This window comes from Elephas maximus, chromosome 1, assembly GCF_024166365.1.
Source record: "Elephas maximus indicus isolate mEleMax1 chromosome 1, mEleMax1 primary haplotype, whole genome shotgun sequence".
NCBI lineage: Eukaryota > Metazoa > Chordata > Mammalia > Proboscidea > Elephantidae > Elephas > Elephas maximus.
The window spans coordinates 35,013,703-35,027,776 of record NC_064819.1 but is presented as its reverse complement, the minus strand read 5'-3'; the positions used below and the strand labels follow the sequence as shown (position 1 = coordinate 35,027,776).

Here is a 14,074-nt window from a genome sequence, read left to right as displayed (position 1 = left end):
CTCTTCAACAACTAGTTTGGTTAGAAACCACAATACTTAACATTGACGTATAGGGGTTATACACAACACCAAGTATCTGAATTGACTTAACTCATTGGCTATTTCAGTACATAAGAGAAACACCCATAAATGAAGCTGACACACGAATGGCTATTTTCTCATGTCAAAATATCTTACCACAGGAGTTCTTTTGATCCACTTCTAGATGAGCACGACTTTCTCTCTGCCATTGGAAGCCCCTTGCTAGTTTGGTCTCCATGAAATTTAACATCATCCCATTTTTCCAGTTGTGTGTGAATGTCTACTAAGGAGACAGGAACGGGGAGGGGCCGGGGAAGAGCATGAGGTGAGGAGAGAAGAGGAGACATGGATTAAGACTGAGAAATTTTACAATCTGAAGTTACTCAACCGAACTAAGAAAACTTGATTTCCCTTCAGAGCCTATGCAATTATACTAAGGAATTATAACTTCATAAAACCACAGAAATTGTGTTCAAATTAGCACAGTCCAATTTGTAAGAGCTCCATCTTGGCAATATTCCTCCAGAGAACTTGAAGAGCTGAAGGATAATCTAAAAATCTGGCAGCAAGTTTGTACTTGTCAATTAGAAGCTACATATAATACATTTTTCCTCCTTTGGCACCTGGTACAGTGCCTGACACACATCAGGTGCTCTATGTTTTTTGATACAAAATGGATTTAACCCTTTTTCTGAAAATTGCACAGAATATTTCTTTTATTTTGTGCCTAGTGATGCTTTTTAAATAACTCTACATGCCTCATGTAGACTTTGAAAATATGATATATCTTGGTGATGAAGCCACATGTAGAACCATTTTTTAAGAGGTGGGAGAGAGTTTTGACGGTACTATTTTGGTGGCTTCAAATAGCTGATTTCTAGTCCTATTTTACAATAGATATGCTACAATCTTGTTATTTTATTTGTAATTTCTTTAATAAGAATTTTATTAGAGTTATGAAATTGTCATCTTCCAGGAGTCATATCCTAAAGCAGTGGGGCGGTGTAAGATTTTTCTTATGCTTTTCCAAAGAATGATGCTCTCAAATCCAAGACCAGCCTTTTCAAGGTCTCATGAAAATTAATTAAAACAGGTGCAGCTAAAAATAAAAATAAGACTTATTAAGATAAATTCAATTGCTTTTACAGTCAAAGCAATCAAGTTTTACATGAATTTATTTCAGTGTTATGTGCATTCTGAATCCTGTGTGCTGTGCGAGACCGGGAACCTGGGGTAGAAGGAACATGTGGAGCTCTATCAGCCTCTGGATAACAAGGATTGCTTTGAAACACTTATGGCATGTTTCTAGAAAGAAATTCTGTTTAAAGCAATGAGCCTCTCTGATAAAAGGAGGTGGGAGGAAACTGGAAAACTTTTTATAGCTTTTGTATGAACTACTTAATTTTTCACCAAAAGAAGGAGTGTATAACAGGGATAGAGAGAAAGGAGACAATGGAGGCAGCCAAGAAAGTGCTGGACCCATTTTCTCCCTCTGGCTTGATTCTTAAAGATAAAGAACCTGTGTTCTCTCTCAGTAACAGGTAGAGAGTGGTTTGACTGTGAACAAACCACTTAAACAACCTTAGAGTCCAGTTTTTTCATTTATAAAAGATAAGCTCCCAGTCAGTGTCCTCTCAGGTCCTTCCTTGTAAACTAAGGTTTTATGACTTCTTTACAGGACATTTTCTCAAAAGCAGAGGACTGAAATTTACTCTTTTGTTTTTAACATAACAATTATTTTGTTATATTGTAATGCATTTAATAATATATTTTTACACAAATGTATACATTTGATTTATTAACCTGTACAGCTGAATAAACCTAGATACACAGTGATGGTGAGGAAACAGTTACAAAGTTTTCATCCAAAGAGAAATGGCAGGAGATAAAGGATCCTGTATATGCAACTAGTTTGAACAGTAGGCTGGTTCTCTGCCTTTTCTCTACAATCTATCCCTGGATGGTCTTATCTACCCATGGTTACAATACCCACTCACAAGCCTTTGACTCCAAACCTCCATTACCTGCTCAGCTCTCTTTCCTGAGCCCTAGCCCTATGTATGTAATAGTTTATTGGATATCTCCACATAAAAGTCCCACCAAAACCAAAAAAAAAAAAAAAACAAATGAACAAAGAAATCCTATTGCTGCCAAGTTGATGCCAACTCACAGTGACCCTGTAGAACAAAGTAGAACTGTCCCATAGGATTTTCAAGGCTGTAATCTTTACAGAAGCATACTGCTACATCTTTCTCCCATGGGGTGGGTTTGAATTGTTGACCTTTTGGTTAGCAGCTCAGTGCCTAACCACTGAGCAACCAGGTCTCCTTATAAGTTTCACCAAGCCTGTTGCCTTTGAGTAGAACTGCCCTGTAGGGTTCCCAAGGAGCAGCTGGTGGATTTGAATTGCTGACCTTTTTGGTCAGCAGCTGAGCTCTTAACCACTGCACCACCAGGACTCCAGAAGTCCCACAAGCCCCTAAAATATAACAGGTCCAACACTGAACTCAATATTTTCCACCTTGACTCCCTCCTTCCTCTCTTCTAACCCCTATCACAGAGCTGGGCACATGGATCCATCCCCCTCGCTCTCATACACACATTCATTTAGCTCCCAAGTCCTGCTATAATATTTTGTGAATCTGTCTCCCCTTCCCCGTCCCCTCTGTCACTATCTTGGATGTCTCTGTGGGTCTTCCTGCCTCCATTCCATTCTCCATACATCCACCAGAGTAGGGTGTTTCTGAAATAGAATCGGTTCTGTCACTTCTTTGTGTAAAACCCTTCAACATCTCCCATCTCTCCCATCCTAAGGACGTGACATCCAAGACTACTATCATCTGGCCTCCGGTGACTCTCAGGAGCCCTGGTGGCACAGTGGTTAAGAGCTCGGCTGCTAACTAAAGGTCAGCAGTTTGAATCTAGCCGCTCCTTGGAAACTCTACGAGGCAGTTTTACTCTATCCTATAGAGTCACTGTAAGTCAGAATTGACTCGATGGTAATGGGTTTGGTTCTATTTTTGGTCGGTGACTCTTAGGCTTATTTATCACCATTCCACCATCCTTGAATACTATTGGAATACTTGTATTTACTTGAAAAAACATTTCTCTGTGTTTTTCTGTATATTTGCATCTGAATCTCTCTTTTCTCTGTACCAGGAATGCTCTACCCTGTCTTCCCTACCCCTCTCCTGATCCATCTTTTTCATCTGGCAAGTTCCTACTAATCCCTCAAATTGTGGCTCCTATAGTATCTTCTATAAAACATTTTCTCCAACTTCCAGGGTAGGTCAGGGGCTCTATGAATTTTTTTTTTTTTTTTTTATAGTATCTCCTATAAAATATTTTCTCCAACTTCCAGGGTAGGTCAGGGGCTCTATGAATGTGTTCATGTAGTATCTAATCTGGCCCCAAATATAGTATATAGTGCATATTTTATTATAATAGTTTAATAATTATTCTGTCTCCCCACTGACTGTAAACTTACTGAGAGATGGAGAGTTTATATTATTTATCTTTGCATGTCCAGCACATAGCATGTACCTGGAACATGGCAGGCATTCAGAGAAGTGTTTACTGAACAAATGAATAAGCTAATTCATGACCATGTAACATCACAGTGCTAAGTAATTTCACGTATATATCCCATTCACTCTTAATTATAATCTTATGGATTAGTTACTAACGTGCTCATTTTATGAATATATACATACGTACACACGTGTATGTCAGTCTGACAGCCAGGGGAGATACATGTTTCCCTTGGCTCTCTATAATACCTGCCACCTTCAGGAGAAGGTAGAATAGAGTAGAAAAAAAGCATGGGATTCGAAGTCAGCTAGAGCTAGGTTCAAATGCTATCTCTACCCCTTACTGACTGTGAGATCTTGGGAAAATTATTTACATTTTTCGAAATCTGGTTCCTCATTTATTGCAAAGAGTTGTGAGGATTTAGTGAGCTAATATATGTAAGTCATGCAGCTCAGTCCCTGAACATTATAAGTTATCAATAAATGGCTATTATCATCATCTCAGATGTATTTCCAAACACGCTACATGCTACTATTTGGTCTGGCTATCCCTGGACCTTGTGTTGGAGTTGTTTACTGATGTGTCTTCCCATAAGACTGAACACTCCTAGAGGGTAAGACCCGTGTCTTGTTTTATTTGTAAACCCACTGTCTGGCAGGGTGCCTGGCATCTATCAAGAACTCAGTACAGGTGGGTTGAATAAGTGGGTCAATTAATCAACACCAGTTACTCAAAGTTGAGCTCTCCGTCCAAGCAGAAAAGAACCCATGCCTCAGGAATCAGAGAAGGAAATAGACTGCAGGTCTAATTGCCTCCTTTGCCATGAAACCAGAAGAGATGGATGGTGCCTGACTACTATTACTGAATGTTTTGATCAAGGACCCAATTGTTGGATCTTGATCAAAAGGAGGAAAAAATGTGGAGCTGAACTTCAAATTGTTATTGGAAACCAGGCTTACTGGATACATTGAAACTGGAGGAACCCCTGAATCTATTGTCTGTAAACAACTTTTAAGCTTGAACTGAAACTGTTCGATGAAGACATCTTTAAACTAAACTACAATTTAGCTCATTTAATAAAGAATGCTTGCCTTATGTATCACACTCTCTTAAAGAGTTATGTCTATGAGATTAAATAGACAACAGTAACTATAAAACACAGAAGAGAACTTTAAGGGGCAGAGAGTCTAAGTTAACTGTGGTGGAACAACATAGCAGAGACAGGGACAATGTGACATAATGTGAAGTGTGTAAGTATTGCCAGTGATTGGTGCTTGTAAAAACTGTTGAATGCTCATATGTTTTGTTGTGTACATTTTCACTAAAAAAAAAAAAAAAAGAACCTGTGCCCTGATCAGTTTCCTAAATCATCTTTCAATTCCTTTGTCCATGGTCTTAATGTCATTTATGGAGCTTCCTTGTAGCAACATTCAGTTGGTAAACTTCAGTGTTCCAACAGGGCAAGGTTGAGTAGCAGCAAAAGAAAGCCATGGTCTTACCTAAATCTAAGGATGAAGTCTCGGGAACTCTGAGTGGCTGGCCTTTCTGCTCAGCATCTGAACTGATGAGGTCGGATCCATCAGCCTTTTTCTTGAGGGATGAGGTTTTCGATGAGGCCTCTGACTTCTTGGCTTTGGTTTGAGTTTGAGAGACTGGTTCACTCAGGTCCAGGAGATCCAAACCTGTGGTCAATACTAGAAAAGAGGGAAGAGGCTAAGACAAGCCCACTTACTGCCCTGAAATCATCTTTAAAAAATAAATTTCAGTTGGGTACAGAGATTTTGTGCTTATGGTGCAGGTTAGAAGCATCAAATTAAATTAGCACACCATTAATTTATAAAGACAGGCTATGTTTAGCCTGGGATGTTTTGTTGCATGTTCTCCTTTATTTGCCATGGTATAAATCGGTAAGACAGAGCTTGCACCAGCCTCACCAGTGATGAAGCTTTGGATGAAATTAAAACTCTAAAATTGAACCCGAGTTCAGGTACTATTTATTTGTTGTTTTGCTTTATTTACAGAGAAGGTTTATTTTAGATTTCAGTTTTTCCAGAGAAGGGTACCTCTACCACATTCAGAGATATACTTGCAAACTGATTTAATCAGAAAATAGCACGATGTCTGGGCTCACACGAGATAGGTATCTTATAACCCATAGTTGATGAATAGGTGCACATGTTAATGTGCAAATTTAAATTTGAATGTAACGAACCATGAAACTGAAACACTTTTACTTCCTAGCAAGTTGATTAAAAAAAAAAAAAAGTTGATTACATCGTATTAAATACTGTAGTAAAGGAAGAAATAATAATTTGTTCCAATGAAAACTAGGCAAACGAGAATTAAAAAGGCAAGCTTTGTAGCTCTATTCTTCTTTCTCTTAGCAGTGACCATAACACGTGTTTGACTAGCTCTGTGAGAAACAGAAAATTCGAATCAAAGAGGCTCCCTCCAGTCCTCTCTCTCCACCAGTTCATGCTGCTTCCCCAGGTGGCTGATCAGACCTGGTGGCTTCCTGGCTGAGGGACTCTACTCCCAGTCAGCTTAGGAAAGCCACACAGGTGGCCCAGACATCCCTGCATTCACCCCACCTCACGCAGTCCTTAAGAACCAGCCCTGTCCTACTCCTCCTCGTTGGCGATCCCGGCTTTCCCTTTTGGTGGTCAGGGGGTTCTGCTGATGTCTCAGTGCTTGTCCATCTGCTCCCCCCACCCAGTGCACTCAAGGCAGGGCCAGTGCTCAAGTGAGCTCAAAACCAGGATTTCTAGAGAGCTGTACCACCTTCATAGGCTAAGCACCCCTATGGAATCCTTAGAATAGTATGTCAATCTTTACTCTGAAAAAAACTTGTTTTGGCTGCAATCATGAACCACAGTGGTTGTATGTTGGGTGGTGAAGTGGAAAAACCAGGTTCCCCCACTGCCTATTTGTGTGACTTGGGGTAAATTTCTTGACTTCTATAAGTTTCAGCTTCCTTACATGGAAAACAAGGAATTAATAGGTGATCTCTTCTGAAAGGTCAGAACCTTGAAAACCCTGTGGAGCAGTTCTACTCTGCACACATGGGGTTGCCATGAGTCGGAACCAACTCTTCAGCAACTGGTTTGGTTTGATTTTGGCTCTTTTAGGTATGATATGAGGATTAAATTATATAATGTGTGTAAACTGCCAGGCATACAATTTAGGTACTAAGTAAATATTATTTCTATTCCTTGGCAGGCAATTTGTGATGTTTTTCTTTCCTTTTTATTGATCTCGTTACATTTTCCCCATTCCTATTTCAGGCAAGAGCCAGATCCACGCACTGACAGGAAGAGGAAAGTCCACTGGGAGCAAAATGGAGGCTGAGACAGAGGTACTGGTTCTGCAGAGGACCCTACGAAGCCAATTTATCATAAAATGGCCTCAAAGTGTCAGCTTATCTCAACTGAGTCTTCCTCAGGAGCTGGGAGCCACTTTCTGGTGCTGAGATGCTCTGAGATAGGAGGAGCGTTTTGTGGCCAGGAAGTGGTTGAATGAGAGGAAGAAGAACTGGCTTTCAGAGCTAAGCAGCCTGGCTTTAGGTCTAAAACTCAAGCACAGCAGGCAGCCAAGATAGGCTAGCATGCTAAACACTTGATAGCCATCAAACATTTAAATGGAAATTTCCAGGCTTCTCACATTGGCAGGGACTCTAGGCCCAATGTGATTTTCTTATAATAGAAGGAAGGAAGTTGATGAAAGCCTCTGGAATGCCATATATGTCTTTTTTTCCCTAATCGTACAATCAGAAATTAGTCATTTGCTCCTGGACTTCTTTTTGCAGCAAATTATATAGGAATAGTCTACTTGTATACAGGAAGTACACTCATTACGAAATAATAACTGCTGAGTATTAATTTAATTCTGTATCTGCTTCTCACCATTCAGAAAAAATGAATTACCAAAAAGAGTCAATTAGAAATTCAAACTTGGCTCAGTACCATTCTTTTCCCCTCCAGAGTGTTCTCCACATTTCCTGTGTTTGCTCTGAGCTCTCTTGGTCTCTTTGTTCTTTCCCCAGAAAATGTGAAACAAATGCTCGCTGCACAAGAGGACCTTGTTTGTTACCCAGTTGATGAAGGGGGTGGCCTGAGGACAAAGGGCAAGCTTTGAAACTCGGAGACTCCCCAGGGATCTCAATTTTGAAAGCATAGATGGGTGGGTGTACCCTTTCACCCTCTGGAGGGAGACAAGTCCTGTCTAGTGTGTGTGTATCCTTTAGTTAAGACTGAAAAATGCGTGTCTCACTGCCCCATATGGGCTTCAAAGACAGCAGGTGTTGGCATGAAAGAGGCTGTTTGCTGATTTTCTTAACCCAATTTTAAAGATTTGCTTAGGCACATGAAAGTTTGGGGTCCAATGTCTGTGTGTTCAAATTAATCAGCACAAAATATCATCTCCTCCTATAAACTTGTAGCCATCCAGTAGACTCTGACTAATGGTGACCTGATGTGTTACTGAATAGAACTGCTCTCTAGGGTTTTCTTGGCTGTAATCTTCACGGAAGGAGATGTCCAGGTCTAATTTCCATGGTGCCTCTGGGTGGGTTTGAACTGCCAACCTTTAGGTTGTAATGAGCTTCGGATTTTTAGTGAATTTCTCCAAAGCAGTGAATCTACATGGAATGGCCAGACAGAACAGATCAAGGAGTAACCTTAACTGGTCCGGTCAGTGAATATGGCTCAAGGAGCTGATGAGGCTCTGCTCTGATTTGTAAGCTACCCTGGCATTCCAGAAAATATATTCTGTAATGTAGAGGTTACAAAGCAAAGTGCTTTAGGCAGAATTTTGTCACTGATGTCAAATAAATTGGACTTAGATAATTTAATCAGTTTTTTCCTTTTTCTGGAATATATAAATAATGCTACTATCCACATTCCAGGGGTATTTCTAAACCTTCACTGAAGAGGTATACTATTGGGCTCATGGCTATTTGGATTTCATAAGAATGTATTTAGTAAATACTACGCTAGTTTTGCAGTTGTGATATTTTGTTAAGTGGCTGTGGCAGGATGGTGAACTTTGTTGAGGGAACTCTTCCCCTGATATCAAGGAGTAAGAATAAATGTTTTTGAATCATGCAAAATGTTTCTTCTGTAGTAATTCTTCACCTAATTTTTCAAGGCTATGGAGAAAATACTTTAGATGATGTACATCAATAGATGTAAGCCGAGAATCCCGTTCTTCTTGGAAAAAGATTCTGTCTTGTGCTTTGAAACATACTAGACTTTGTTGAGAGATTACAGAGCAACAAGTTATTGTTTCAATTCTTATAGTAATTACTTGTCTTATCATACAACTGATACCTTAAAGTGTCTACTGCTGAATTAATTCTAGGACATTTGATAAATGAATCCATGCATAATATACACTTATTTACCATTTTAAAATCAAAGATATTAGCAATTAATTTGGTTGAGCTACTACTACTAAGGATACAGTTTGAGAGGACCAAAGGAATTACGTAGCTGTCCACCAGGATCAAAGACAAATTCAAGAGAATGTAGGGTATTAATGGCAAACAATGGAAAACATTCTTTTACGGCCAATTTGAAAGATATCATCATTGGATGACAAGAAGTTAGTCCTAAAGTAGAAAACAGAAGAAAGAAAAAACATAAATTGAAACACTTCAGAAAAGAATTATAATTTAGTACTTCTGTAGGTGGTGCTAATGATTTGTGCTCAACAACTAACCTAAAGGTTAGTGATTCAGAGCCGCCCAGTAGAGCCACAAGAGAAAAGCCTGGCTATCTGCTTACATAAAGATTATAGCCAAGAAAACCCTATGGAGAAGTTCTATTCTGTAACATGGTTACAGAGTAAAGTCAGTTGGAATTGAATGGATGGCAGCAGGTTTGATTTTGTCTTGGGGGGAGGGAACAAAGCAGAAGATGAACATGGTCTTCTAAGGTTAGTAGATGAAAAAAATCATTTGGCTGGTTCTTGGAAAAGATATGTCTTATTTAAGAACTGTATTCCTTAGAGATTTAAAAAATTATAATGTTTTGCCTTGAGACATATTTTTAAGATTATATAACACATTATCAAACAGTCTTCCTTCAGGATAAAAACCTATGCAATCCAGCTACACTGAATGCCAAGGATGAGAGAAGAAAACTCCACAGTCTAAGAACATCATTTAACCAGACCCCTTACTTAGGAGGGTAATGCTGTCTGTATTGGAGTCACAAGAAATTATACATTCTTTTGATTTTTCCTCTGTAATATTTCACAGGTCTCTCATATATGTTTGAGGGATCAAGACAAAAAGTAGCTTTTGAGTTCAATCTTATGCTGCTCTTCCTAAGGGTGGGTCCTTCCAAGTGACTTAGTTTTGGAATCAGTGAGAATTGGGAAGTGCAGAAGGTGCTGGAATGAAGATCTGAGGAACTCTATCCCTTTGCAGCTTCTTCCTAGAACCATGGGGACTTCTCAGTGCATCCTATTCTCATGGACCCACCAGGAGCCCAATTCATCTGAAACTAGAGAAACAAGGCTTCTCTGTATTTTTCTGGGAGTAGTTCTACGGTTTCAAAGGGATGAGCTCCAGTGTCATAGAGCAGAGGGACGAATCTGACCTGATGGTATCAGAACTTGTTTAGTTTTTTGTCTAAAGGGTACCAAGCACAATTTTATTTGCTTGATTACTCAAAGTGATAGTTGAATTTAGAAAATGGTTGATTGAATATGATGTAAAAAAGTTAATGAATTTGAAAGAAAAGTGTTGGGAATATTGTTTCTCACCTGATATCTAACAGTAGTGGTAATACCAGCTAGAGCTTATGCCGTGCTAAGCACTTATAGAGATTACTTCATTTAATCTTCCCAAGTAGCCCATGAGATATGTTGTTGTTAGTCAATTCCAGCTCGTGGAGACCCCATGTGTGCAGAATAGAACTGCTCTGTAGGGTTTTCAAGGTTGTGACCTTTTGGAAGCAGATTGCCAGGCCTGCCTCCCAAGGCGCCTCTGGGTGGGTTCAAACAACCAACTTTTTGGTTAATAGTGAGTGCTTAACCTTCTGCGCCACCAGGGGCTCCTGTATGAGATATAGATCTTACTATTATTAGATATAAGGGGAAGCCGAGGCTTAATTAAACAAGCTGTCCCAGGACACAGAGCGGCTAAGTGGCAGAGCTGGGATATGAACTCACGAAGTTTGACCCCAGAACCTTAGACTACATTGCCACATAAAGTGTCTGTTAGTTACTCTTGTGGTTGTATGTTTTAGCATTTTTTTTTAAAAGGTCACCATTTCCTTCTTCTGCAATTTTCATCACTTACTTAGAAGTGTAATGAAAATATGCAAGCTAACAGCAAGCGGAGGCCATGATGATGAAAAGAAACAGATGTGACAAGGCAGTACGTGACTATCTTCTTTTCTGTTAAATTCTGTTCTGCACATCCAACAGAACCTGTGTTCTTCGATTCAGAGTGTCATTGTTTCCTTCTTAGTTGAACAACAGGCCTTTGAATGTGAATACTGACTGAATGAAATCAATGCAGAAAGGCAGCATCTGATACAGGTGTGATTCGTACCACAGGCACCCTCGTTCACTCTTTGGGTGGATACTTATTGAGTGCCAGACACTGTGCCAGGTGATGGTTTACTGTCTGTGCATGCTTGAGTCCAGAATGCTCAAATGCATTGTTGTAAGAGGGGCAAGTTACACGTTTACGTGACAGAAAATGAAACTGGCTTTATACTATGCTAAGGAAACCCTGGTGGCGTAGTGGTTAAGTGCTACGGCTGCTAACCAAAGGGTCGGCCGTTCGAATCCACCAGGCGCTCCTTAGAAACTCTATGGGGCAGTTCTACTCTGTCCCATAGGGTCACTATGAGTCGGAATCGACTTGATGGCACTGGGTTTTTGTTTTTTTTTTTTTTTGGTTAAGGGTCGGGGGTGGGAGTAATGGTGGTTCAGTGGTAGACTTGTAGTCCTCCATGTGGGAGACCTGCGTTTGATTCTTGGCCAATGTACCTCAAGTGCACCCAGCACTCGTCTGTCAGTGGAATCTTGTGTGTTGCTGCAGTGCTGAACAGGCTTCAGTGAAGCTTCTAGACCAAGATGGACTAGGAAGATCATTTCCAGAAAGTCAGCCAATGAAATCCCAATGGTCTGATCCCTTTGTGCCTGGAGTTGCCATGAGTCAGGGCCTGACTTGATGGCAGCTAACAACAAAAAAGGTCTAGGACATTTTAACTGTCATTTTAATCCACTCGAAGGGACTGTTGACAGTTTTATTTTACTGAAATTTTGTCATACAAAATATTTCCAGAAATAATTGGGCCATCAGCCAGAACTTGAAAATCCTAATTCTACGGTAGATGCATTTGTTTTCTTAATATGATGTGACTTAAGAGGGAAAGAAGTAAGTATGAAAATATGCGTTGAGAGATGATGCGTTGCTGATAGCAGCACACTTATGTTCAGCAAAACTGGGTGAGCCATCAGCATTGTGGTTTCTTATAAAATGAACAGTGATTTGTTTTTTTCATGCTGAATAGTATATGTTGTGAAGTTTCATTTGGTTGTAAATATTATTCCCCTCTGAAAATGTACTGTGGGAAGAAAACTGAAATTCTATTGTAGTTCAAATTAACTCCACTTGGCGGTCAGTTAAAAGTGAAAGAATTACCGGCTATGTTAGACGTTACTGGCCTTGCTGTGGCCTCCGACTTGGTCTCACAGAGGAAGTCATCAATGGAGGGGCTTAGGAGAGGCCTGCTTTCCTGCTGCTCATTCACCAGCTGAGAACAAATGAACACAGGCGTCAAAGGGAGCTTGTTACACTGCAGAATCAGAAGAATTAAAATGCAGCCTTGCAGCAAAATGAGAAGAGCAAGCCTACCAAAAACAAAAAAAAATGTATACAGGAAGCCACCGGGTTACAAACGTCCGACTTACGAATGTCTGACTTTAGGACAACTTGTACTTTAGAATAGATTGCCATAAAGCCCGTTATATGAAACAAGCTGTCCAAAACATACAATGGTTTGTAATAATGAACTCACGCACTACTTTGTGACATCATGAAAACACTGCATGGTTTGGAAGCGTTTGTTAAGTGTTTTATATGCCTAGGAAGGTAAAATATAAACTAAGACAAACATTTAACTATCTGATGCTAAATAAGAACCATATGTACTTGTTCCGACTTACCTATAAATTCAGCTTAAAGACAGGCTTAGGAACAGATCTTGTTTGTAACCCGGGGGCTGCCTGTAATTAAATAAATATTGGAGTGGGGGCAGGAAAGAAAACAAAACAAAACAAAAAACCAAGGGATAGGGAATGAGCCTTTTAGCACTATCAACATAGTTTTTGTGCAGCCAACTTTGGTTTTAAAGCTCAAGCCTTTTTTTCCCCTTCTAGAATAGTTTTAGAATTAGTCTCTAATTTCAGTATGTGGAAAATGGCACCTAGGGAGTCATAGTTGCTAAGGGCCAACCCCATGCCCCACTTGAGGAAAAGGTCCTACCAAGACCTGGAACCGTGGCTTCTGACTCGGAGCTGGCGTGTTCTTGTCAGCACCTGTTAGTCAGTGGCTTTGTGCTATGTTATGTGCACGTGTGTGGGTTAAAAGCTGTCCTTTTCTCCCTCCTAGAAAGCTCAGGTCACCTGCAGGCACACAGCCTTATGTTTCCTGGCATGTAGTACATTACAAACATCGTTTTGGGAAAGCAGAAAAGATTAGGTCAACTGTGCAGGTATCCAGGAGGTATGTTTGTGGAAATCTGCATGTAAAATATATTTCTGTAGATTCAATCATATTTTCCTGTTGGCTTGTTCTCTAATTTCAGACATCTTTTAGCTTGATTCTTAGTTGATCTCTAATTATCAAAGGTAGCCAACTATCTACTTTGCTCTTCTGTACCTCTCTGAATCTAGGCTTGCTATAATTCTGTTTCTATGGTTAAAGGAAAAAAAATACACTTATGCAAGTGATTAATCCTTAAATTAATTGTCTTATTTTGGGGATGGAGTTTTTACATCAGTTTTTCTTAAAATGGGCATAGTTATTTAGTTTTCTACTTGTGCTTTACAAGAAAAAGACACGCCTAAAAATTTCTAGATTTTTAAACACTTATTTGCAATGCTGCAATTTAACAGACATAACAAATGGAGTGCTTTGGCATATTTACCAAATCAAAATATTTCATAGGACTACTCACTTTCATGTCATTATTTCTTTGGCACAATGTCAGTGGTATTACAGCTTAGAGCTTATGAAAGATGGCAAGGGACCTAAATAGTTGTAAATATGAGAAGAAAAAAATTCAATTCTATTATTTCTGAAGGAGCAACATGGAAGCATTTAGTGGTCATTTGGGGACTGGCAGCCAAGAGACACATTTGGTATTTTAACGTATTCATGTTACTACACAAACACAGACAAATCTTAGGCTTCCGCTGTGGTTTAACATTTTGACATAAAGTCGGCAATTTGATTTTCATACATATTAATTTGTGGACATTATTGAGGGATAAGCTTTGA

The 14,074-nt window shown here is 39.6% G+C and overlaps 1 protein-coding gene across 5 annotated transcripts in view; it reads right to left on the bottom strand.

Annotated features, from left to right (window-relative positions):
- Window positions 1-14,074, bottom strand: part of PEX5L (peroxisomal biogenesis factor 5 like) — a 266,941-nt gene that overhangs the window by 84,625 nt on the left and 168,242 nt on the right. For 4 of the 5 annotated variants that reach the window (XM_049881854.1, XM_049881874.1, XM_049881845.1 and 1 more), the window contains 3 exons: window positions 12,215-12,326; window positions 5,052-5,246; window positions 178-301 (listed from right to left, as the gene is read on the bottom strand). In XM_049881854.1, the coding sequence (XP_049737811.1) occupies window positions 178-301; window positions 5,052-5,246; window positions 12,215-12,326 (431 nt within the window). The remainder of the gene's footprint in view (window positions 1-177; window positions 302-5,051; window positions 5,247-12,214; window positions 12,327-14,074) is intronic. The other variant, XM_049881882.1, reaches the window with a different exon arrangement.